General features: G+C 36.5%; 1 protein-coding gene across 1 annotated transcript; it reads right to left on the reverse strand.

Moving 5' to 3' along the window:
- Positions 1–325: 325 nt before the first annotated feature.
- LOC129233264 (insulin-like growth factor-binding protein complex acid labile subunit) lies at positions 326–14,267 on the reverse strand. The gene is made up of 4 exons (XM_054867312.1): positions 14,213–14,267; positions 11,616–11,851; positions 10,755–10,903; positions 326–585 (listed from the first exon to the last, which is right to left on the reverse strand). Exons 1-4 carry the CDS (start codon positions 14,264–14,266, stop codon positions 446–448), a joined length of 579 nt encoding a protein of 192 aa, XP_054723287.1. The 5' UTR covers position 14,267; the 3' UTR covers positions 326–445.
- Positions 14,268–25,361: the final 11,094 nt, after the last annotated feature.

Consider the following 25,361-nt stretch of genomic DNA (forward strand, 5'->3'; position numbering starts at 1 on the left):
AGCCCATTCTAACTCTCCGCCGCTCTTTCCCGAAAAAATTCATGTTGCAGGCGAGTAATTTGTGTCCTCACTAAAAAAATTCATTACTCATGAAAAACTTGCGTTATAGGCATTTCGCGTAAGTCGGATCGCGTTGTAGCGGGATCCGACTGTATATGTAAGACATTTCACATCAAATAATGTAGAATGGCCCCAACAAACATCATGGCTTGGAGCGTCAGACCCTACAATAACCATCCGTTGAATGCAAGAGAAAACTGGTAGGATGGTCACCGTTAAAACGTGTAGTGAGTTTGTAAAATAAGGACAATGACTGGAGACGACCTTTATTTTTCGTCAGACAGATTTCACAGTGGCGTTTCAAATCTAATTTACAACAATCATCTCAAGGCCTCAAAATGACGAAGGTTTGCTTCAGAAAGAAGATATATAAGCAAGTGTCTGCTCAATGGCCTCGGCAGTACTCTCGGATGCCCTGCTCGCCTCCCATTGGCTGTCCCAGCCTGGAAGTGCAGCTGGCAGAGAGGGCAGTCTGGTTCTGGTATTCACAGGTCCATTCCAGGCTTTCACACTCCAGGGGGTTGTCTGGGGGAAGAGTCAGACATGTGATTTTTCGGTATTTTTACTGAATTCAGTATTTTTTGAGAGAGCAAAATTCTGAATGCATCAAAAAGAAGGGGCATTCAAAGTTAAGTTCAACATGTTCCAGTTGATTTCATGCATTCCATTAAAATAGTCTACTATGTAAAGGGTGTCTCAAAATTAACGCAAGATTTGAATTTGCCGCCATTTTTGCAATAAATTGTGGGCAATCTTAAAAAAAGGACAATTTGGCAGCCGAGGGTCTAGGGTTATTACAAATGGAGCGTTTTCGATTCTATAACGCGTTTTCATTATCGAACAATTATTTGAAAAATAATGAAAGTTTGGGCGGGTCAAGCAGTTTACTGTTATTGGCGCAATTAGGTAATGCGCAGGTGGTTGTGGGATTGCTGACATAGACGTTCGACTTCAAATAACCCCATAGGGAGAAGTCTAATGACGTAAAATCACACGATCTAGGGTACAATTCCTATCCCCGAAACGAGAGAGTACACGAACAGGAATTTCCTTTTGCAGTGATTGAATTGTTTCGCTGGCTGTATAATAGCATAACACTCCATTTTTACTCCCTAAACTCCCAGCTGTCAAATTGTTCTTTTTCCGTGCCTGCCAACAATTCACAGCAAAAATTGTGGCAAATTCAAATCTTGCGTTAATTTTGGGACACCCTTTAGATACGAAAATGCATGGGAGAGCTTTATTATATGGATACAAAAGTACATGGGAGCGCTTTCAGTTTTAGTAATTAGGGGGGGGCAGGGGCCCGCGCCCCCCAAAAGAACGCATAATTTTTCCCGATTTTTACCGTTATTTTTACTCTTATACATGATGGTTGTTGTGTGTGATTTGCATTGCTGGAAAGCTCAGTTCATGAAATCTTGAAATGTGTCGGGGAAATCGATGCATGGTCTGCCATAATTTCAATTCCTATGAAAAATTTCCCCATTTGGCAACATACTATACTATGAGAGCAAATAAAAGCCCTTTGGTTCCTAAAAGCCAATAAAATGCAACCTGAAGATGCTATTAAATGAATTTTAAACTTCTAGCTAGCAGAAGCTACAAGCTATCTGATGTTTTTCAGCATTCACCAATTTCTTTAGTTTGTGTGTTTCAGGATCCTACTTGTGACAGATAAACTTCTTGAACCGTTTTTAACCAATACTTATCAGTGATTTAAGGACATTTGACGTTGAAGTAATATTTGTTGTTTTTACCTTGCAAGCCCAATGTTGTCAAGCGGTTTTTAAACTATAAATTGTGCTTAAATTAAACTATATTTTAAAAAAAATATTTTCTCCATGATTTGAACAAGTGTTAACCAGGGTTGGCAAAAACCCGGGTTTTTTTAAAAAAGCCCATGGACCCAGGGTTTTTTGGGTTTTTTTAAATAAAACCCAAAAAAACCCAACTAAAAGTGGGTTTTTTAAAAGAAATGTGGGTTTTTTTGTATTTTTTTAGTGAAAATGTAGGGTACTTGTAGCATATTGTAGCGTAAGTATATGGACAAAGCGCAAAAATTGTCTTGGGGTAGAAAAAGCTGGAAAACTAGTTAAAATTCAACGTTTTTTGAAGAAAAGTATGAAAGACGACGAAACCCAAGAATGGTGAAGTTTCAGATTTTTTAGTTTCCATGATTACCAACAGTTAAGGCAAAGCTACTTCTTGAGTAATAAAATCTATTGTTCGTTTTTAATTACATTTTTTTTTTTTGCATTTTACTTTATTATATTTCATTTTGTTATGCAAAACTTCTGTAGAACCTCAAGTAGTTTAAATCCCTATTTACTGAATTCCAGCTTAATCAAGACATTTCTTTAAATTTTATGTTGCCTGTTTTTCTATTTCTGTATACAGAGTAAGAAATATTAAACTTTTTCGTAAGATAATGAAAATACTGTACATTAGGGTGTCCCAAGATATAATGGCGAAAAAAAAATTTGTGAAATTGAATACGCATACCCTCCAAATTTTTTCCATTTCACCTCAGAAACATGAGAAAAAAGTTTTATTGCAATAAAATAACGGGAACCCGTGCCGACTTGAGGTCAAAGTTGGACCAGAAATCCTGTACGGCGACTACAGCGGAAAGATTGCCAACTGTATAATTCCTTACTACACGCGACATCAATTTATTTAAAGCAGATATTTACAACAATAATAGACTACAAGAAACATTACTGCACACATTTTTATTTCAATTTTTGTTTCTCATCAGCTGTAAGCAAACCATGAAAGTCCTGCATCATTTTTACCGCTTTTTCAGCTGCATCGTTTACTGCACTAAACATTGAGACAGTCTTTTCACATCAAAGAATGAAATATTATTGACCATACCATAAAAGCTGGATGATTTTTTGTAGAGCAGCTATTGAGATAATCGGGTCCACATTTTCGTACACTTTTTTTCAAAAAGCACAAATCTTTGTTGGGTACTTTGACTGCCAAATTGCATTGAAGCCATAATTTCACGTATATCGTTACTACAAACAAGCAGACATCAAACAATGCTTCATTTTCCTCCGTATCTAATTTTAGTTATGAACTAAATAGTAATAGCTTTAGGGTGTAAATCTCTCGAGCCATGCATCGAGCTTGGTGCATGGCTCCCGGTGGTCTTAGTTTAAATTCATTTTCTGTATATCCACCTAAAAATGTGACAGGCAGTTCTATCAACTCTTGATAGTCATCCCTGACCGTAGTATTAGTGAGTTTAGCTCGGTGAAAATCAAGTAAGTTTTCGAAGTTGGGATACAGTTCGGAGCAACTCCGTAGCTCTTGAATAGCACTGTATTTCAGTGGGATAAATCAGTTCATATATATATGATGGCGGCAAGCAAAGGAAAGCATTTCTCTATCAAATATTTGCTTAAGAATAGGGCAAGAACCACTTAAAGGACCTGTTTTGGAAGCTGTAGTATCACAACAGAGTTTTGAACTTTGTGTTCGAGATTCCAATCTAAAACTGCCTTTCAAACAGCCTGTGTTTGTTCTTTTCCTGTAGAATTATCCAGTTTAGACTCAGCAATGAGTTTTTCCTCACATCCTTATGAAATAACTATAGATAAGCGATATTGTTTGGACTTTTGAGCACTCAAAGTAGGCAACAGTTTCATATCCCAAGGTAAATTCACTACATATGGTACCTCGTACTGAACACCAATTTTTATTCTTTCCTCGTGCTCCTTCCGCTTTTCGGTTCGAATTTTTTTAATTGAAGAATTACCTATGGGAAATTCACCAATGTTACACCCAAGTGCGTCACTTCAAGAATAAACATATCTTCTCGTATACTTGGACACCTCTCCAATGCAGCAACTGACTTTGGAATAATAAAATTGCTCCTCATTACATATTTACTTGTTCCAGATTCTGCTGGAATACTTGTTCCAGGTACTGATTTATATGTTTCAGGGAAATCTTCTGAATTAATATTTTCACTAGAGCTCGAAGAAGAATCTTCTTGAACAGGTTCATACAATGCAAAAGACGGTGAAGCGGAATCGTATGCCATGCGCCTGTTTTCTTCTTTGATAGCTAAGTCGAGCCCTTTCCTCTTTGTCGGCCAGTTTTTATCCACTCCACCTAAAGTGACCACGTCGGCCGGGCTCTCTTTGGAGAAGCGAGAAAATCCCATCTTCCTCTATTTTGATTAACCGAAGTGCATCAGCATGTGCAATATTGAATAAATTGTTTAAACTACTCTCAAATTCTTATTGGCACTGCCTGAATACTTCTTGCAGTTTCTTTGCATTTTTTTTTTGTAAGTCTCTTTAAATTTGATACAGGTTTGTAAGTTTATTCACACAATTTGGCAACGATTTGGTGGGAATGCGTGCCTTTTCTCAAAAGACGATGCATTCCCGAATAGCGAGATTTGCACTTTCACTGATGGTTAAATTTACTACTTGAATGTTATAAAACAAAACATACAGAACTTGTCCGTTAGAGTATTAGAAGGAAGTTTCAAGCCCGCAATTTAGTGTTTTACAACTCCTGTTGAAAATATCTCTTTTTTCGAACTTTGCAATTCCACTGCCATGTTTCGTTCCCTATGGAACGACTATACTGCGCGCGCTGACCGGAATGTATTCGTACTGACACGTTGACGGTTTGAAAATTGCCACGGATAAGTCCCCCCCCCCAACATATGTTTTTCTGTTTTCATTTGTTTTCTATGCACTATTTACAGCTGTTTTGAGCTTCACAAAGTATCGCGTCGCCAGCGTTCGCTTGCTTATAAATACACGTGCTATTTTTCACGTTTAGGCCTTAAGGCGCAAGTCGGCACGGGTTACCGTGCTTCAAATGGCATGAAACTTTTTTTACAACGGTTTTGATATAAAAGGAAAAAAATAAGAGGGTATGCGTTAAAAAAAAAACGACTTTCACTTTTTTGGGACACTCTACTGTACATCCTATTCTATTTTCCGTCCGTCCATTTGTAAAACCTGTTAATTTCTAAAAAATATACCTTGTTTAATCGAGATTTGTGACGTGTTGGTTTCCAGAAAATATTTCACACGAAAGCCTTTCGACTAGAGTAGTTTCCTATGTACAATCTACAAATATTGATAAAATCAGAGGTGACAGGACTTAGTCAAGATAATTTGGGTTATTTATTTAACAAGTTAAAGAAAAAAGTTAAGTATATTTATTTAAAATGTACATTGTCTGTGGCGAAGAACAAATAAAATAGAAGTTTGAATTGTAAAAGTATTTAAATTAATTATTTTTTTAAAAAACTTCTTAGAAAATTTTTAAAAACCCAAAAGTGGGTTAAATAATGGGTTTTTTTAAATGGGTTTTTTCAAAAAAACCCATTGGGTCCAACCCAATTGGGTCCAATCCGGCCAACCCTGGTGTTAACAGTAGGGGAAACCCGGCTAAAGTGGATACCCCGGGCAAAGCGAATTTCGGCTATAACTCCCAAATAATTAGTTGGCCGGCAACCGCGTTGTCATAGCAACGGTCGCCTGTTGCCACTCCGTGTTGGGCAAACACCTGGGATGAGTTCCCCTCACGCGACGCCAGTGAGCGAACAAAATATGTTTTGGGGAAAATAATATTAATTAACAGAGGTTAGTGTTTCATTTATGACTTTAATACTACTTGTGACATGTTCTTTGTTATGAGTAGGATTTGATGTACGATTATGTAGCTTTCAATTATCCGTAGACGACGAGTTTAGATGCTCTGGTTTTCTAGTAATTTTTAGTAACCTCAAAAATGTACCTGAAGGGCAAAGCGGATTGGACAAAGTGAATACCATATTCACTTTGCCCGGTCATGACAAGTCTCTTCATCCGAATCTGGAAGTCCCCCAATGTTAAGATCTCAAGACAAAACTACCATTGAAGACCGTCCTTATATTTCCATGGGATCTGAAACAACAGAATAAATCCAAGGCAATGATGTTCCCGCCGTTTCACCCAATCCTGGATGTTCTACGAACTGCTACAGTCATTCAGTTCTACTACCTATTCCTCAGCCGCTTAAACCAATAACAACACGTAAACAAAAACTACAGATATCTACACTCCAAACAAGTACTCCAGTAAAGGACAGTCAGAGACAAAAATTTGAAAAATCAAAAAGACTGTCATGAAGTACCTAGATGAAGTTTCGACTAAAACTTCTCAGAAGACTATTAAAAAGACCAAGTACCAAAAAGAGTAATCAAAAATCTCTGCTACAAAGCATAATGATAAGAATAAGGAAGTAAAGAAATTTGATGATGTAAGGTGCATTTTCTGTGATGAAATGTTCATTGAAGAAGATGATCAGCCAATGGAAAACAGGATACAATGTATTTATACTCAGTGGTGTCATAAAGAGAGTTCAGCATTCGAATATGGTAATGATTTTGTTTGTGATAACTGCAATGATTAGTATTGTAGAAGAAAAATTTTTTTTTTTTCTTTTTTATATGCTCCTAAATTTTAGAAATTGACTTTTCTTTTAAATTTCTTTGCTTGTTACAATAATTACTGCAATAATTAGTATTGTAGAAAAATGCTTTTTAATATGAGCCTTTAATTTTCAATGCTTATTTTATTCTTAAATTTCATTTCTTAGTTTGTAATAACGACAATAATTAGCACTGCAGCAAAAAAATGTTTTTAAATATGTTCCTTTTATTGTCGGCGTTTATTTTACTTTGAAATTTAATTTCTTTGTTTGCAATAACTACAATAATTACCATTGTAGCAAAAAAATGGTTTTCGGGTATGTTCCTTTAATTTTCGATGGTTGTTTTATTTTTAATGTTTAATTTCATGACAAATAATGTTGCTGTTCGCTTTGCCCTAAGTAACGAATCCACTTTACTCGGGGTGTTGGGCAAAGAGGATCCGTCGTTGAAAAATGGCTTTATATCTAATAGTGTAATTAATATTAAAGACAACTGTTATTGCATTACGCAAGTTCAATAAATGAAGACTGATTATAGACATTTGTTTCAATTTCTAAAGTTATAACTAAACGACAATAATCAAGAAAAGCTTAAGGTATTCACGTTGCCCGGGTTTCCCCTATAGTATTACAGTATTATTATCAGCTGTGGCACCCGAAGATTGCAGCTTAACCCTTACTTTAGGCTCATCAATCCGGAATAGCCACAAACGAACCACAGGCAAGTAAGTGCCTCCAAAAAGGGAAGATAAAAGGTAGGGTACGAAGCTGCAAAGAAGAGTCGCCAATAGAAGTTTAAAAATAAAGGCTGCAAGCTTCTAAGACAGGCTAATGAGGTTATTACTCTCCTTTTTACAAAAAAGGAAGTATTGTATTCGCGAAAAAAATTTCACTCAAAAATCGGCCTTCATTTCCATTTTACTCACCCCCCGAATGAATGTTGAGGTTTTTTTTTCGATCCGACCACACGTGGATATGTGCCTAGGAACGTACAGACACCCCGAAATATCCATTTTGATGACCCCCCCCGAGTTAATTACAACGCATTTTCACGTGACGTCTGTATGTGCGTATGTGTGTATGTATCTGGCGTAACTCAAAAATGGTATGTCCTAGAAAGTTGAAATTTGGTACGAAGACTCCTAGAGGGGCTTAGTTGTGCACCTTCCCTTTTTGTTGCATTCGGATGTTCCTAAGAGGGGTCTTTTGCCCCATTTTGGGGGGGGAAATCATTGTTAATTTCGATGTAAACTCAAGTGATGTTATAATTTGTCGGACACTTTGCGATATATCGCCAGTCTTTTGGTCGCCAACCTGGCGACAAATTTGGATGATTTTTTTTAAATATTTTTTTTTAAATTTGGTTTTCTATTTGGCCATTATTGATGATATTTAGAGAGTAAACAATTGAATCACGTTAAAATTGCCAATAATGGGGAAATGACATTAAATTGCAGTAAAAAGGAAGTCTTGTGATGCGGTTTTTTTTTCCCCAACGATTTCACTTTTTTTTAAAATAATTCAACTAACTTTTTAAATTTCATTTTTAGTCAACTTGCAAATTCTCTATTAATTGATTTTGAAGAAAATCTCATGGTCTTCCCTGATCATGTCAAGTACCACTGTGAAGATGAGGCATCCGTCAATCCGGAAATGAGTCCATTCCTTAAAACGGGGTAGGGAAGGAAGAAAGGACGTGTGCCATATTTGCGAGTTTAGCTGCAGTTTGGCATCGCGAAAGTTTTTAAACAAGTTTTACGAGAAATGAAAATAATTTTACTTTTGTCACATTATTAAAAAATGTTACATTGTGGGAAAACGAGCTGACGTGTGCATCACATGACTTCCTTTTACTCCAATTTAATGTCAATTCCTCATTATTGGCAATTTTAATGTGATTCAATTGTTTACTCTCTAACTATCACCAACAGTGGCCATATTGAAACCAAATTAAAAAGAAAAAAAACTCGCAAAATTTGTCGCTAAGTTGGCGACAAAACTTGACGACCAAAAGACTGGCGATGTATCGCCAAGTGTCCGACAAATTATAACACCACTTGAGTTTACATCGAAATTAATAATGATTTCCCCCCCCAAAAGGGGCAAAAGACCCACTTAGAAACATCCGAATGCAACCAAAACGGAAGGTGCACAACGAGACCCCCACTAGGAATCTACGTACCAAATTTCAACTATCTAGGACATACCGTTTTTGAGTTATGCGAGATACATACAGACATACGCACATAAATACGTACATGCAGACGTCATGAGAAAATTCGTTGTAATTAACTCGGGGGTCGTCAAAATGGATATTTCGGGTGTTTGTAGGCTCCTAGGCATATATCCACGTGTGATCGAGTCGAAAAAAAAAAACTCAACATTCATTCGGGGGTGAGAAAAATGGAAATTAAGTCCGATTTTTGAGTGAAATTTTTTTCGCGAATACAATACTTCATTTTTTGTAAAAGGAAGTAAAAAGGGTGCTTGTTATATAGAAGATTTTTTCGACTTTTTGGCTATACGATGAATTGACTATAGGAGGCCAAAAAAGGGGCAGCATTGTGGCAAACCACTATAAAAGTCAGTTTTGATGATAAATATATTAAGATCTTTAGAATCAGTTGAATTGAAAAAAAAAAATTGTACTCCTAATATATTTTTGCTATGTGATTATTCAACATTGAAATTTTTAAGTGGCACAATAACTGCATTGAGCTGGCGAAAAAGTAATAAGGACCAGAATTGTGGTCTTCATTGCAACCCTACTTTCCCCAATCTGTTCAAATCCTCTCTGGATGTTGCACCTTCGTGAAAATGGACAATTTTGAAACAAGGCGTGGCGAAGTGCCATCGCATGGCAACCAGACTTCAGTTCAGTGTTCAAACCTTGATGTGAATAGTGAGAACAAAAGATGGGAGATTCAATTATGAAGCACTGATGTAATCAAATGGAAAAAGCTTAAGTTGTTTGCAAGAACTTAAAAAAACAAAATCTTGTTATTATATTAGAAGCGAACTAAAAATGCAACCTCAAAGATGACCCTTTTTCAATCATCGCGATCTCAAAAATGAACCGTTCTCTGTTACAATTAAAAAAATTACACATTTTCGATTCTTAATTCGTAATTTAAAATTGATTTCCACCCCTTTGAAAATGTTTCCTTGCGACTTTCCCGCCTTTTATGAAAACAGAAACCTGAAAATAACCTGCCCGGTTTTTAGAGATTTCCAGACTTTGGAAACGCGGATTTTCAAAGTTTTACCGCGTTCCCCATAGAAACGTGAAAAAACCTGTCCGGTTTTTAGAGATTTCCAGACTTTGGAAACGCTGATTTTCGAGGTTGTACCGCGTTCCTCATAGAAACCTGAAAAAATCTGTCCGGTTTTTTGAGATTTCCGGACTTTGGAAACGCTGATTTTCGAGGTTGTACCGCGTTCCTCATAGAAACCTGAAAAAATCTGTCCGGTTTTTTGAGATTTCCGGACTTTGGAAACGCGGATTTTCGAGGTTGTACCGCGTTCCTCATAGAAACCTGAAAAAATCTGTCCGGTTTTTTGAGATTTCCATACTTTGGAAACGCGGATTTTTGAGGTTGTACCACGTTCCCCATAGAAACCTGAAAAAACCTGTCCGATTTTTAGAGATTTCCAGACTTTGGAAACGCTGATTTTCGAGGTGATACCGCGTTCCACAGAGAAACCTGAAAAAGTCTGTCCGGTTTTTTGAGATTTCCATACTTTGGAAACGCGGATTTTCAAAGTTTTACCACGTTCCCCATAGAAACCTGAAAAAACCTGTCCGGTTTTTAGAGATTTCCGGACTTTGGAAACGCTGATTTTCGAGGTTGTACCGCGTTCCTCATAGCAACCTGAAAAAATCTGTCCGGTTTTTTGAGATTTCCATACTTTGGAAACGCGGATTTTCGAGGTTGTACCACGTTCCCCATAGAAACCTGAAAAAACCTGTCCGGTTTTTAGAGATTTCCAGACTTTGGAAACGCTGATTTTCGAGGTGATACCGTGTTTCACAGAGAAACCTGGAAAAAAAAAAAACCTGTCCGGTTTTTAGAGTTTTCCGGACCTTGGAAACGCGGATTTTCGAGGTTGTACCGCGTTCCCCATAGAAACCTGAACAAACCTGTCCGCTTTTTAGAGATTTCCGGACTTTGGAAACTCGGATTTTCGAGGTTGTACCGCTGTCCAGAGACATTGGCTTCCCATGCAGAGCAACGTACCGTCCAGGTTCATCTTTTCGAGATGGTTGAAGACCGGCATCCAGATGTCCTCCCGCATCATCTGCAGGACGTTCCCGGACACGTCCACCTCCCGGATGAAGGGCATCCCGGAGAACAGGTCGTCGGGCAGGTCGCGGAGCAGGTTTCGTCTGAGAAGAAAAGGAATAGGAGCATAAATCAGAACCCTTATCCCGTAGCTGCCGACATTCCGGATTCGTCCGGGATTCTGCTGAATTTAAGGTGTGCAAATATTTGTTATGCATACTTTAATTCTGAACAATTTGATACCTTATTTATTGCCATACGCAAAAAACTTTTCAAGTTATCGTGAAAATGCGTATACTTTCCCCCGTAGAGATTTATGTTAACAGCAGCTGTTTAAGCCTCTTTTTCTGAGGTGCCGGTTTCTTGTTTTGCGTGAAAAGTTTCTTATATATTTCCGTAAAACTTTTCGTGCATGTTTGTCTAGTTTATTTTTATGATCTGAACCTAAATTTATTTATATTTTAAAAATTATTTATAATCTGTTTTGAAATTTTATAAAGTAATGACAAAATTTTGAGCGAAAATATATATTTTTTAATATTAACTTTTATTTTTAGTTAAAATTTAGGTTCAGATCATAAAAATAAACCAAACAAACATGCATGAAAAGGTAACCAAGTTTTTTCATTGAGAGTCGACTGTATTTGGCATGTAGTCACTAGAAAAATGTAGCCATTGAAAGACGAAGTAACATAAACGATAATGTGTCGAAATTAATGCTATTAGAAATTCCTTCCATTTGAGGGCATGTTCACTCGGAGCATTTCTCCGATCGGAAGGAAATTTCGTGCCATCCGAGAGAGACAACAAACTCACGATAGGTCCAGCGTAGATAGCCTGCTGTCCTGGTCCGGGAGCATGGATCTGGTGATGATCCGGATCTCGTTCCTGGACAGGTCCAGGTGTCTGAGTCCGACCAGGGCCGAGAACGCCCCGTTGCCGAGGTCGGCGATGCCATTTCGGGCCAGGTACAGGTTCGACAAGGACCTGGGGCCCGTCGTGAACCAATCGTTGTCCACCGAAGGTATCGAGTTGTCTTCCAGAATCAACACCTGCAACAAAGTTCAATGTTTCACCTAGAAATGGGTTACATCCAGTAAAACTTATCGGCAACTATCTTATTAGGGATTATCTGCGATCTGTGTAATCGTATTGTCGACCTGCTTTTCTGTCCATTGCAATCTGTATTCAGCCTACAGCGCTTATAAGCTACTAGCATTCCCGTACCCGGCATTGCTCGGGTAATGGAATTAGCAGGGGTTAACAGTGCTTGGTGCACCTAGTTTCGAAAATCCCCTATAATAATTACTTATTACCTATAACTTTTTCTAATTTTGGGAGGATCCCGGAGCCCCTGGACTCCTTATATATATGCCCTTGTCCTTAACCGATCTTTAACTGTTATTAACGATCCTTTTAAAGTATTGATTATCTTTGCAAACACGGGCCATCCACATTTTGATACACCTATGTTTAAGCAAGAACTTCTTTGTATACAACATGTTTAGTTTTTTTTTTTTTTTTTCTGGTGCTAAAATTATTAAGCTGCTTGATGAACTGACTTTGGAGCAAGCTACATAACATTGGCCGTGTGAAAAAAAGTCTTCTCTTAAATCGATCCCTGCTACTTTTAATGTCTGTCCTTGTGACTTATTAATGGTTATTGCAAAGCAAACTTTAACAGGAAACTGCACTCTTCTAAATTCAAAAGGATAGTCCGCCTGTGATGATGTTCTTAAAAACTTCGTCTTCAGAAAAGCCTCGAAGAATCACGTGAGAAACAAAAACAATATCAAATTCAAAATTCGCTATCGACCAAAAGTTGAGATGAAGTACTGAATAATGATTTGAATGGAGGAAAGCCTTCGAAAATAAGGGATTTGAATTCAATGACAGGTTTTGATTTTGTAGAAATTAAGAGGTTTTAATTAATTTCTCACGAACTAATTGAGATTTCGAAAAATCCTTTCTTAGTGGTTACTTTTGTAATCATGCGGAAATGCCTGCCAAATTTCAAGTCTGAAGCTTCAACGGTTTCGGTTGTGCGTTGATATATATATATATATATATATATATATATATATATATATATATATATATATATATATATATATATATATATATATATATATATGTTATCTCAGGACATTGATTTTTATATATTAAGATTTATAAAAAAAAAAAAACTTAAAACGCTCCCAATTCTTAACGTATCATATTGTTACGAGTCCGTCATTTCCAAGAAATTGTTTTAATGATGACACAGTTTTTGCGAAGGCACAAGAAATTCGTTGACGGATATGCACAAGAAGTTCGTTGCTAAATTATGTGTAGAAATTGGGCAAATATCATCAAGCACCGTAAACACAACGTTTTAAAACACGTAGTATATACAGTGAAGCCTGTGTAAGTTGACCACTAGTGGTGCAATATACTTTATTGGTCAACTTATAGAGGTTGATTTATACGATAAAGGCTAATTCTGTGCTTGAAAACGGCGGCCAACTTAGACAGGTGGTCAACTTACAAGGGTAACCAACTTTACAGGTTTTACTGTTCATCCAAATACGCAAAAATCACAGCTCTAACAGTTGGATGTGTCAGAAGGTTTATGTATAACTATTGGATCTGTTTCCTTGTGACTGTAACCATTATTGCAGCTCTCACTGCCGCTCTCGTGAATTGACCGGGAAAAGGGGGGGGGGGGATTCAGTCCGATTTTTCTAAGTCACCGATAGCGTTTCAACACTTCTTTTTTTTGCGACATCAACGTTAGATTTCTATTTCTATCATATAGTAAGATTTATCGATGACGCTAACGAAGCATTTGTTAGCGGAACGTGAATAGTTAAGTAAAATATTCATTTGGCGAAGTTTGGCAATGTCCTGAAATTTTGATATGGAAACCCTAGCGACTTGTTCGCTCGTGACGTCGACAGCGAAAATGAAAACGACTGAACGTCTTGATTGAAAATCAGCCAAAATGAAGAAAAAAAAAAAGAAAGGCACTTCATGTTTTCGATATGCGAGCGATTATTAGCGACACGTGAATTGTTTATTAAATAAAATAGTATTTTTTTGGCAAAACCCGAAACATTGCCGTGGTAATCCACGCTGAGCAAATATCCGGTCCCAAATGGCTAAACTTAAGCCGATGTATAGCCATTTTGGATTGGGTTTTTCATAGTTGCCCAGCTTTGGGTTACCACAGCAAAGTTTCGGGTTTTGCCAAATCGACCAAAACAGTTCGCGTGCCGCTTATAAGTGCTCGCAGTGAAAAATCATCAAACGCGATAACTCGCCAGAAAATACAAACACTCAAACACGAGCGCCGATCCAAAATGGCCGATCTTAAGCTGATGCGTCGGCTCGCCAAAAGTAGCCTCATGAAAAAGGAGAAACAAACTAATTACCACGAGGTGCGTCAGATGGTCCAGCTGGAGGCTCGAGATCTCCATCTTCCTCATCTCCAGGCTGTTGATGGCGCTCTCCAGGCCCCGAAACAGGCGTCTCCCGCGTCTCAAGGAGTCGTCTTCCACCCTCACCCCCTCGAGCACCAGGTCCCCCGCCAGCCACCCCCGGAAGGGCCCCCAGAGAGAGGACGCGTTCACCCGCCTCAGTTCCAACTTCTTCAGGCGGAGACCTCCGAGTCCGGCCAAGGTGACCTCTAGATCCGCCCCCCGCATGTCCTGGCACAGCACCACTGCACCTGCAAGAGTTCCGTTTGAGCAAAAACGTTCAGAAATGGTTCCCTCACTTTGCAATACTACAGATCGCACCACTGTACGACGTACGCTATAAGAAAAAAAAAATAATAATTTGAATTTTGACATCTTGAATTCAAATTATGTTTTTCGCAATCACAAGTGTGTGTATGTAGGCGTGTGTGTTTGTGTGTGGGGGTATGTGTGTTTGTGTGTAGGGGTATGTGTATGTGTGTGTATTCATGTGTGTTTGTCTGTGTGCTGGCATAAGTGTGTGGGTAGTTGTGTATATGAATGTGTGTATGTGTGTGGGGGGGGGGGGGTATGTGTATGTGTGTGTAGGCATATGTGTTTGTGTCAGTGTGCAGGCATGAATGTGTGGGTAATTGTGTGTATGTGTGTGTGCGTGCGTGTGTGTGTAGCAGCGTATGTATGCGCGTGTGTGTTGGATGCAACCTGGAGACGGCTTTTGCTATAGGAGCAGCATCGTGAGGACGGTGATGGTACGGAGGTATATTGCTTTAAAAGATGGTGCTTAGTTGTTAGATTGAAAATAGGGTAGTTGCATACTTGAGCAAGTAAGCTCCTGATATGTAGTACCAAAGTATTCCGAAATGAAAATTTTATTTTGAACTAGCTGTTCCCGACGCGCGTTGCTACGCCAACAAAATAAGCAATAAGCGTGTATTATTATTAATAAAGCGTGTATTTTTTATACTTAAAACGAAGTTTTTTAGAGAATAGTCACTATTTTACGTCACAATTGAAAATTCTAGAAATATTTCTGCAATTTTTTCTGGAATAATTTCCTAATAAAATGCTGAAATTAGTTCGAATTCTAATATGAAAATAATCTGTAAGAGGTGAATAATAAGATAAAATTTAAAATAAAAAAATTAATTTGAACTTTGACATATTGAATTTAAATTATAGTGTGTGGGAAAGGGGGGTATGTTTGTGCGGGGGTTATATGTATGTGTGTAGGCATGTGTGTGTGTGTGGGTACTTGTGTGTTTGTGTGGGGGGTATGTGTATGTGTGGGTAGTTGTGTGTGTAGGTTATGTGTAAGTGTAGGCAAGTAAGTGACGCAACCTGGAGACGGCTTTCGCTATGGGAGCAGCATCGTGAGGGGCCGGTCGACGGTGATGATGCAGAGGGTGCTGGCGGGAAAATAAAATGATAGGACTTCAAAACAGTCAAATGAAAGCAATAAGTATTCGTGATTGCTCAAAAAAAAAAAAAAACATTCTTAGAAACTGATTTTAATCTACATGCAATAGTTTGCTATTTCGGGAAACGTAGCAATGCTTTTTAGGTGGTGTTTTGTACTTGTTTCTTTTACCACTTTTCACTCCAGGGATCCCCGTACCTACCGCTTTTTGTTGTTTAACCAGTTGGATCGGAACCTGAAGACAGCTCTCATTTTTTGATACAGACCAGGAACCGAGCAATCGCTGGCCCAGCACCCCCCAGAAGCATCGTTTCCCCTGGAGGACTTTGTGACTACGAGCATATTAAACGTCCCCCAGTCACCATTCATGGTGACGGTGGGTCTTCGACCTCTTTTATATGTTGTCACTAGCCCTAAAAATTAACATCTTTGCAAATCCAACTTCAATTTTCGTCACATGCCACTCGTTTGCACGCTATTTATGGGTTTTTAATACGCTGGAGTTGTCACTTTTCATTAGACCCTCGCTCCTGTTACACATTGTCACGATTTCATGTGCCCTCATCTCCCTCAAAGCGTGACATCATTTGTGGAACGTCCCTTATTACCTGTCACTAGCGCGGCCAGAAATATCATCTGGAAGGGTTATTTGATGAAAAATACCTTCTAAAGGGGGTTATTTGATAAATAATACCATCGGGAGAGGGTTATTTGATGAAAATTACCTTCTGGAGGGGTTTTTTGATCAAAAATACCTTCTGGAGGCGGTTTTTTTGATAAAAAATACCTTTTGAAGCTGATTTTATTGATAAAAAAATAATTTCTGAAGGGTTTTTCTTGATCAAAAGCGCCCTTTCATATGCTACTGTATTAGAATTTGCATTTATGTCAAAACCAATGACTCTGAAGGCGGGTGTTTTCACCACCAACACCCCCCTCCCCCACCTCCCCATCTTTGTTACGGCACTGTATACCTGTCATCTGTAAACCTCTTTTACTCGGAAAATTCGCGGAAATACTTGTACGGGCGTATCGACATGTTATCTTCGAGAAAGTGAGACAGTCGTTATCGGTTGCGTAATAATGCTCACGGTCAGGACCCAATTTACAGAAATGAAAGTATAAACCTTAAGCAGAGCCCCCCACAACCTGCAGGAAAACTAAAATATCACTCGGTGATTGGATATCGTAGCAACATAGATGATGATTTTGATTGGTGGCGACCTTATAATCACTGATGGTGAAACAATTGTCGGCAGTGTAAACAGTAATTTATGGGTCTGAAATAGCTTTAATTTTTGCAGAGGGGACGATCTTAACGTGAGAGATAGGTGTGTGTCTTGTACGATCAGTCCAAAATCAGGCCTGTTTACGTGTGTATCAAGGTCACCCATTTATGGGGGGCAAGTGGGGGATTCCCCCTCTCAGAAATTAGAACTTTCTTGCTTTTAGTTCTTTTTTCTTTGCAAAAATGTAAAAACATTTCTTCGCCAGAAATTAATGAAGAAATTATTAAAGTTGTAAATTTTAAAAATTATAATCTGTATTGAAATCAGTTTCTCTGAGGAAATTATCCTGCTAAACCATGGTGAAAATATCTGAGCCTCTCCCCCTTAAAAATTTTGCATATGGGCGCCCTTGACCCCTATTACAACTACAATAAAAAATTCTTTTTAAAGGTAATTTTATGCTCTGTAACTCAACATATATTATTTTACCCGCAATTAATTAAAGGTTTTGCGATATGAAACGAAAACTGAAAAAACGAACGCCTACGCCCGTCATATTTTGACAAACAACAAGGCTTTCGCTTTTTTTTTTGTCAAAATATTTTGCCTGACGCATTCCTCTTATCATAAAAATAATGTTATTAATGTTATGTTATGTTTTATTTAAAAAAAAGAAAAAAAACCAGATGGAGGTAGAATTTTGCAGAGGGATTTTGTATTTAAAAGTGCTGTAATACGTTTACTTGTTTATCTTTTTGGCAAACGATGATTTTAATCTTTCAAACAAGAGGTTTTACTTCTGCCGAACTTGAACTCCAATATGATTTACTGTGATATCATTTGAAAGCTAGTGGGATGATGCAGTTTTGAGTGGATCTTGACCGGTTGTAGCTCAAACGATTGTTTTTGAAAATGACGTTTACAGATTTTTGCGTCAATTCAACTTTGAGTGCTTCGAATGTTTCAAAGCATGTAGCTCGCTAAAAAGTGTAACAATCTGGATGAAAAAACTTTCAGTTTATAGGATTTGGTGTGCTTAGTTCAAATATGTTCTTATTTTGTTTGTAGACTTCGAAGGAATTTCAGAAATCGGTCTTAATCTTTTAGGCTCATATGTCTTCTTTCTTTCGTTACTGGGTTACGAATTAGACACGCTCTTCTAACACCCCCTTTCGTTTGGCAGATGAGATCAAACTCACGCCGCATATTAATAGATCATAGAAAAGCAATAATCGAATAACAAAATCTTTAGAACATAAACAACGCTAACAGATGCAGAAGTTCACAATTTTTTTATAAAATTAAATATTAACAGACCATAAATTTAAAATTTAATCCCATTTCATTTTCTTTCACGATGTTTTATCTTTTTATTAGAAAATGATATTAATTTTTAATTACAAACGATATTACGCGTTTATTTTTAGCCTATTCCTCGTTAAAGCAAAGTAAAATAAATAAATAGAGGAAAGATGGGTTATTGTGTCATAAAAATGTCGTTAAGTAGAAAAAAAAAAGTGAAAAAAAGAGTGGTGATAAGTGAGGAAGAGTGTACCGTGCTATACAAGGGACGCTTGTATAAAAATCGCAAACGCATTCACTGACACACTACCGACGCCGCCAGCGAAATTTTCTTTTGGGAAAAGGGTGCCAAGCATTAGAGACTGATGTTGCCAATGACTAAATTTCTGTATTAAATTAATGACCTAACTATCTGTATAAGTCACTTTTTTAAAATGATAGATTGGGACATTTGGGTGCTTCGAATCTATCTTTTGAAACAACAGGAAGGTTAAAAATGCATCATCGCTACTAATAATAAAGCTGAAAGTCTGTCTGGATCTCTCTCCGTCAGGATCTCTGTGACGCGCATAGCGCCTAGACCGTTCGGCCGATTTTCATGAAATTTGGTACAAAATTAATTTATCGCATGGGAGTGTGCACCTCGAAGCGATTTTTTTTAAATTCTATTTTGTTCCTTTTATATTCCAATTTTAAGAAAATTTTACCGAGTAAATTATCACAATGTGGACTAATAAATTACGGAATGATCATAACGTGGAACCGTAACATGGGGAAGCAAATGAACATAGCAAATTGGTGAGAAATTTATGTTCCAGTATTTGTAAATGTACAGGCGAACCAAATAACCTTTTAATTTTCTACTACGGGCAAAGCCGTGCGGGTACCACTAGTGCCACAATAAACGGGAAGTATGTACACTTTAAACATGGCCCATCGCTTTCGCTTAATCGACGTAGATTGTAGTCAGGACAATAACATTATCTTTCTCTCGTTTTTTTTAAGGTTTGCTAAAAGAAAATGTGTGTGATTGTAGTTATTTTCCTTTTCTAAAGCTTCTTAGAATAAAGCTAATATTTCGCAACCTTTTTACTTCCTTTTACAAAAAAAGAAGTACTGTGTTCGCAAAAAAGATATCACTCAAAAATCGGCATTAATTTTCCTTTTGCTCATCCCCGAATGAATGAGTTCTATTTTTCGCTTTGACCACACGTGGATAGATGCCTAAGAACGCACAGACACCTGAAATATCCGATTTGCCGATCCCCGAGTCAATTACAACGAGATTTCTTGTGACGTCTGTATGTACGCTCTAAACATGCACGTTATATCCGGAGAGTGGCGCAAAGTCTACGATCGGCGATTTCCCTCCTACTAAACTTGGCCTTAATCCTCACTATCATGCTCGCTGCGTAAATTTTCCATGTTTCTGAACAACTTGGAAGGTTATGTTTTTGTTTGAAGATCACACCGTAACAAAAGTACTTTTCAAAGATTTATGATCTTGCGTTTCCCTCTCCAGTGGGACTACAAATTCGAAGCAACTGCTTTCAACTAGATTTAACTGTCCCGCGGAAGTCGACAAAAACATTTATTTATGAATTTCAACTTCCCCGCCAAAAAAAAGAAAAAAAGTGGAAAGTGGTTCTAAGGTTTGTTTTTGTGAAAAATAGACTCTCGGTGTGTCCGGTTCTTATTTTTATACCTTTCACGCAGTTTTAGTAGTATTATATCTTGTTTGTAGTGATTAAACGTCGGAAAGAATTATGGATTTCAAGGTATAATTCTTTTGTATTCAAATCTATATACAAAATGATGTACAGACACAAAAAATAAACAGACGCTACTCATGGAATCTCTGAAAAAAAAAGTGGTACATTCTCATGATTTTAGATTTCATAACTGAAACATATGCATATTCAAAATTAATGTTCCGTACCACGTGCTTTTCATCCGTTTCTACATGTGATAACAGCGACAAATTCCATTTATAACTTATATAGCAGCAATGAAGGAAATCACACCCAGAGCACCATGGGGAAACGAACCCACGACCACTCGGCTGCAAATGCCCTTACTATTCACGATTCTCAATATTCTGCAACGATAGGTATTCAATTTAAAACAATTTATCGCCCGGATGTGTGATGAAGTCAAACAAAACATTGCTGGCATGAAAAAGAATGTTAAACCAACAAAAAAGCAAATAAAGACTTCAAGGAAAACCATATTTCTTGCAGATTATTGTCCGTTTTTCATGAGAAGGCACTTCGCCACGCCTCCTGGGAAGCAGATTTCCATTTTACGCGGGGATGATCGGTACGCAATCCACGCGCTTCTAAAGGAGACAACCAGAAAGCCTTAATTTGTGCGTGCATTTTAATGTGCAAAAAAAGTCCTTTACAACACTTGCTTCACTTTTCTGTTATCATTTTAGTTATTCTTACATTTTACAAACTGCTGCTTTTACAACAAAATGCTATGATCCGAAATAGCTTCTGCCGAAAAAGGCGAAATAGAATCATCGGATACAACATGACGAGGAAGAAGTCAAGTGCCTTCATGCTACAGAAAAATGACGCATATAATCACAAAAGTAACGAAATGTATCATTTTACGAATCACAAGTATCACTTTTAAGTTGATGACTGTCATCTTTCACACCAAAGTTCAGGAAAAATCAGTAAGTCTAATTTCATAAAAAAATCAAGACATTTTCAAAATCAAAAAAAGCTCTAAAAGTCACGACAATCGTAATAAAATCAGGACAGCTGGGTTTCCTACTAACTTCTAAGTATTAGTGAGGAAGGACTTTCAAACGCATGTCTCAAATTAATTCTGCGCAATTGCGCGAAGTGATTTGAAATGACGATATCCGTAAATACCTCGCCAATTTTATAGTTCCTCAGTCGTGGATGCTGCTTAGCATTTGACGTGCGAATCTTCAAGATTTTCTTTTCGGTATGTAGTTTTCTTATGATAGATATAAATGTTTAATGTTTGAAAATGTATGAATAATTAATAATTTAATTTTAAAAACACAGTAATCTCCTAAAACAAAAATACATTGCCCGCCACTTGTTAAAACCACATTTGTTCTGGGCAGGATAGCGGAGTCAGAAGGAAAATGGCTGACTTCGACACCTGGATTTTAAAACCCCAGATTCCGACTCCGGCTATTTTATATATTTAATTTTTTTTCATGTTACGTTATATTAAACGTTTTTCTATTGAAAATAGGAACCGGTACATTTGTTTATCCGTGGACATTTCAATTTATTCGACGTTAAAACTTCATTTTCCCTTGTGGGTTACAACCTATTCAGCGATTGTTGATTTTTATCTTCCTTTTTCAATATTTTGTAAATCATTCATTTATAAGAAATAAGCCGTTTTTTTCTGTAGGTACTAATAGTTAGATGACAATGTGTGTATTAGTAGTACTATTTCTTAAGTATAGGTAAGCATTCCTTCGTTTTTTAACAGTATCACTCATTCACGGTTGTTACGAATAACGGCTAATACAAACTAATTCGTGGGTCTTTAACATTTCATATTGGTGAATTTCTGTGTTGGATTCTACAGTTTTTGTCAAATACATTGTGTGTTTTCAGTCATTTAAAAAGTCGAAATATAGTATTCTGTTTTAACGCTGTACAGATATTAGGTGGAAATTTTAACAAGTGCTGCTCATTTTCACTGGAAGAAAATAGAGAAAAAATGAAAATTGTTTTACTTGTCAATAAAAGTACCACTATCAAAGATTACTAATCATGTTTTTAGTTACTAGTTTTCTACTTATTTACTGTTGCTGTTCAAAAAAGAGATTACGGTAGTAATTAACCCCTTACCTCCTCAGCATTTCATCCCATGACAATTCTCACTAGTAAGATGTGACGATCTTTTAACTTTGTAATGTCTTTATAAGTGTAGATCATCTTAGTTTTCAATCAAAACTTGAGTTACAACTATAAATTATAGCCGAGCATTTCACGGGCTGTTAAAAGCGAGTCGAATCGATTATCTCTGAAAGAGCATAAGTCCACTTGTTAAACTCTTCAGGAATCAATAAAAGATGGTTATTAATTTGAAAAATAACTAAACTCTAGACGAATTTTTTTGATATTATTACCTCACCTAAATTATGTTTAATTTCGTCGCTGACATTAAAGTTTTTTAAAAATCGACTTATGCCTGAAAGTATAGTTTGAAGTCATGAAAAAGTAAATCAAGTAAAACAGATTTGTTTCAAACTTATTCATGACATTTAAAAATAATATAACAGATTGAAGAAAATAATTACTGAATTCCGAATGCTTTAAATCATTATTTAAGAAGTGAATTCTTGTATTTTTATCTTTCTAAAAACGAGTCTTTGTAAAATAATACAGTTTGATACATAAAGAAAAAAAATACAAAAATACTTAACAGATTTTTTTAACCTTTATATTTGTGCATCAGAGGGATATAAACACTGTCCATTTTTTCCCAAAATGATAGAGTTAAAATCGGCTTTTCTCACATTTCCTAGACGTATAAAGCACTGTCCAAAATCTGTAATTAAAAAAAAAAATGTTTATAACGTATATTAAAAGAACATAAAGGCCATTTTCACTTAAGGGGGTAAAACACCACGTGGTAAAGTTATGAAAACGAAAATAGTGTTATAGCCCTAAAATGTACAAATAAAAAACTACTCATATTTCTCAAAAAGACATCCTCCACAGAAATGTTTTTTTATCCTGCTCTTGTCTGGTTTTACCAAGTTCGATGTACATATTAATATGATTATGGTCGAAATTGCATTGAATATACAATCTTGATATTGGTTATTTCCTCCTACATTACAAAATTTTTTCTTTTGTGCTCAGTATTGCCAACAACCTCCACTTTGAGAGTACGAAGAAAGTCAGTAAAATAACTAGTCTGAAACCTTCTCTTGTTGTTCTGTAGAATATTTAAATTTTTATGAATGTTGTGAATTGAAAACATTTGCCATCCCTATAGAAGCGTTTCTCAAAAATCTCAATTTGACAGAAAGAATAAAGATACCAGGGTAGTGCAAATAGCACCCCCGCGAGGTGCGAGAGGGGGGATATGAGGTATGAGAGCGCAAGCTCTGAAAAAGTAACACTGTATTAAAAGTAAAATGAAATAGTAGAGGGGCTATGGTAGAAAATATAGCCGGAAACTGCATTTTGTGATAAAATCATGAACAGATGTAACAGTGAACCTTGATTCTATTTCAGAATTTCACTCATAAGACATGGGATTTGACATGGCAATAACCCGTCATTCCTGAATCTGTTTATTATTCATTTTACTGTCCCAAAACGCCGGTCGCAATTAACAAAAAAATGTCCTCGGAAAGAGAAATCATGAGCAATCTCGTGAAATTTCTTTGGTTTTATTACCAGAAAAAGTCTGAAAACAGTTTTTTCTTATTTTGACCAGCATTTACGTCACTGAAAGTGTGCAGTGTTTCTAAACAGTTCCTAGAGTGATGTTAATAAAATCCATGCGAAATTATCACGGACATCAAATTGCATTCCGAAACTTCTTTACTTCACCTCGACCCAAGGCCCGTGATTTCGAATTCTTCCGAAGGGGGGGGGGGGGGGGGGAATGGTGTGCAAAAGGGTGGGTCGATTTTAACTTTTTTTTTTCTAATCGAAATCGCCTGTGGTGCGAAAAGTAGTGTATTGGCATCAAATAATTGTTATACATATTTTTTAGAAATCAAAATATATTTAGATCCCTCGCAAGCCCCTTAAAGTTTCACCAGATATGTAAAAATTGACATTTTAAATTGTTTTAAAAAAATTTCTGATGTAAAATTTTTTTAATCCCTTGTGGTGGGAAAATTTGTGTATTGACAAATTAATGATCGTTAAAGTGTTTTGGTAATTAAAATATATTTAGACCCCCGACAGGTCCCTAAAGTTTTGAAAATTATGTAAAAATTATTTTTTTAATAAAATTTCTATGTGTTAGTAAATAATCTACCTTTTTACTAATTTAATATTCAGTAGAATATCATGCAATATAAACAACAGCTTTAAACGTCTGTGACTAGATAATCATTGTTTTTTATTTCTTTTTTTGTGTTTTTTTTTTAAGTGTTGAACCGTTCTTTGAGCCTTACTGTTTCTAGTTCGCTTTTCGTTTCAATACTGGATTTTCGCAATCTATCCTCCAGATTTCTCTAAGTATGTTAAGTTAAAATCTGGCGATTGAGGATATTTCTAAGCTGAAAGACAATTTTTGAGAAACCAGACGCAAACGTTGAAGACCGTGTGCTTCTTATCGTTATCTTGATTTAAAAAAACAAACAAAGTTGTTTCCAATTGCCTAATTTCGGGGCTAATAGCTTAAAATTGTTTTTTTATTTTAAATATTTAAATGAACAGCATGATTAATCATTTCATCAAAAATTTCAAACTAATAAGTCCTAATGCTGATATGCACCCTCACACAAGAACACCTTCATCGTCTGATTAACGGATCCAACAAAGTTCTTAGGATTAAATGTATCCTCCTATTTACAATTTTGCAACAATTTAACCAAAAATGTTGAACTTATTTTCATCTGTAAATAAGACGTTATTCCAAAACGTTTTGAGCTTATTTATCATTGATTCTGCTACGGAAAGCGTAAGCTTTTGTTTTTCGCACGAACAAGAAAATTTCTGCGGGAAGAGGTCCCATTCAATTCAGCTGATCAGGGAATTTAGCGAACAATTTAAAGTAAAAATCAAACGTAAAATGTTTCATTAAATTTTCCTGAAACTTCTACAGCACTCAAATGTGTTTATTTTTAATAAATTTTTGAATTGTAAATATCCGATCACGTTTTGTTAACTTTGTCGGTTGATCTTTTCTTGCCTTAGTTTTCGATCTGATTCTTTTCTTTAAAAGATTTTATCAAGCATTATGCTGTAGAATGGTATAAATTAACTAATTTAGAGACATTTCAAACCAATTTGCCGCTATTGTGAGGAAACAGATATCAAATTTCGAATAGTGTTCGTAGTTTTTTACGAATACTATCCATTTAAAAATGATTAGCAGAATATTATTGAATAAATAAACCAAAAGTTAAAGACAAATGACTTTACAGTGTCATCAGAGTGCAAAAAAAAAAAAAAAAATAATA

This window comes from Uloborus diversus, unplaced genomic scaffold (assembly GCF_026930045.1).
Source record: "Uloborus diversus isolate 005 unplaced genomic scaffold, Udiv.v.3.1 scaffold_302, whole genome shotgun sequence".
NCBI classification, from domain to species: Eukaryota; Metazoa; Arthropoda; class Arachnida; order Araneae; family Uloboridae; genus Uloborus; species Uloborus diversus.

Excerpts from the sequence above, each read along its gene's own strand:
- LOC129233264 (XM_054867312.1), bottom strand. The coding sequence starts at position 14,266 with ATGAGGAAGATGGAGATCTCGAGCCTCCAGCTGGACCATCTGACGCAC. Across the intron at positions 10,904-11,615 it reads CTATCTACGCTGGACCTATC|ACGAAACCTGCTCCGCGACC; the intron begins GTGAGTTTGTTG and ends TTTTCTTCTCAG. Across the intron at positions 586-10,754 it reads CGAAAAGATGAACCTGGACG|ACAACCCCCTGGAGTGTGAA; the intron begins GTACGTTGCTCT and ends CTCTTCCCCCAG.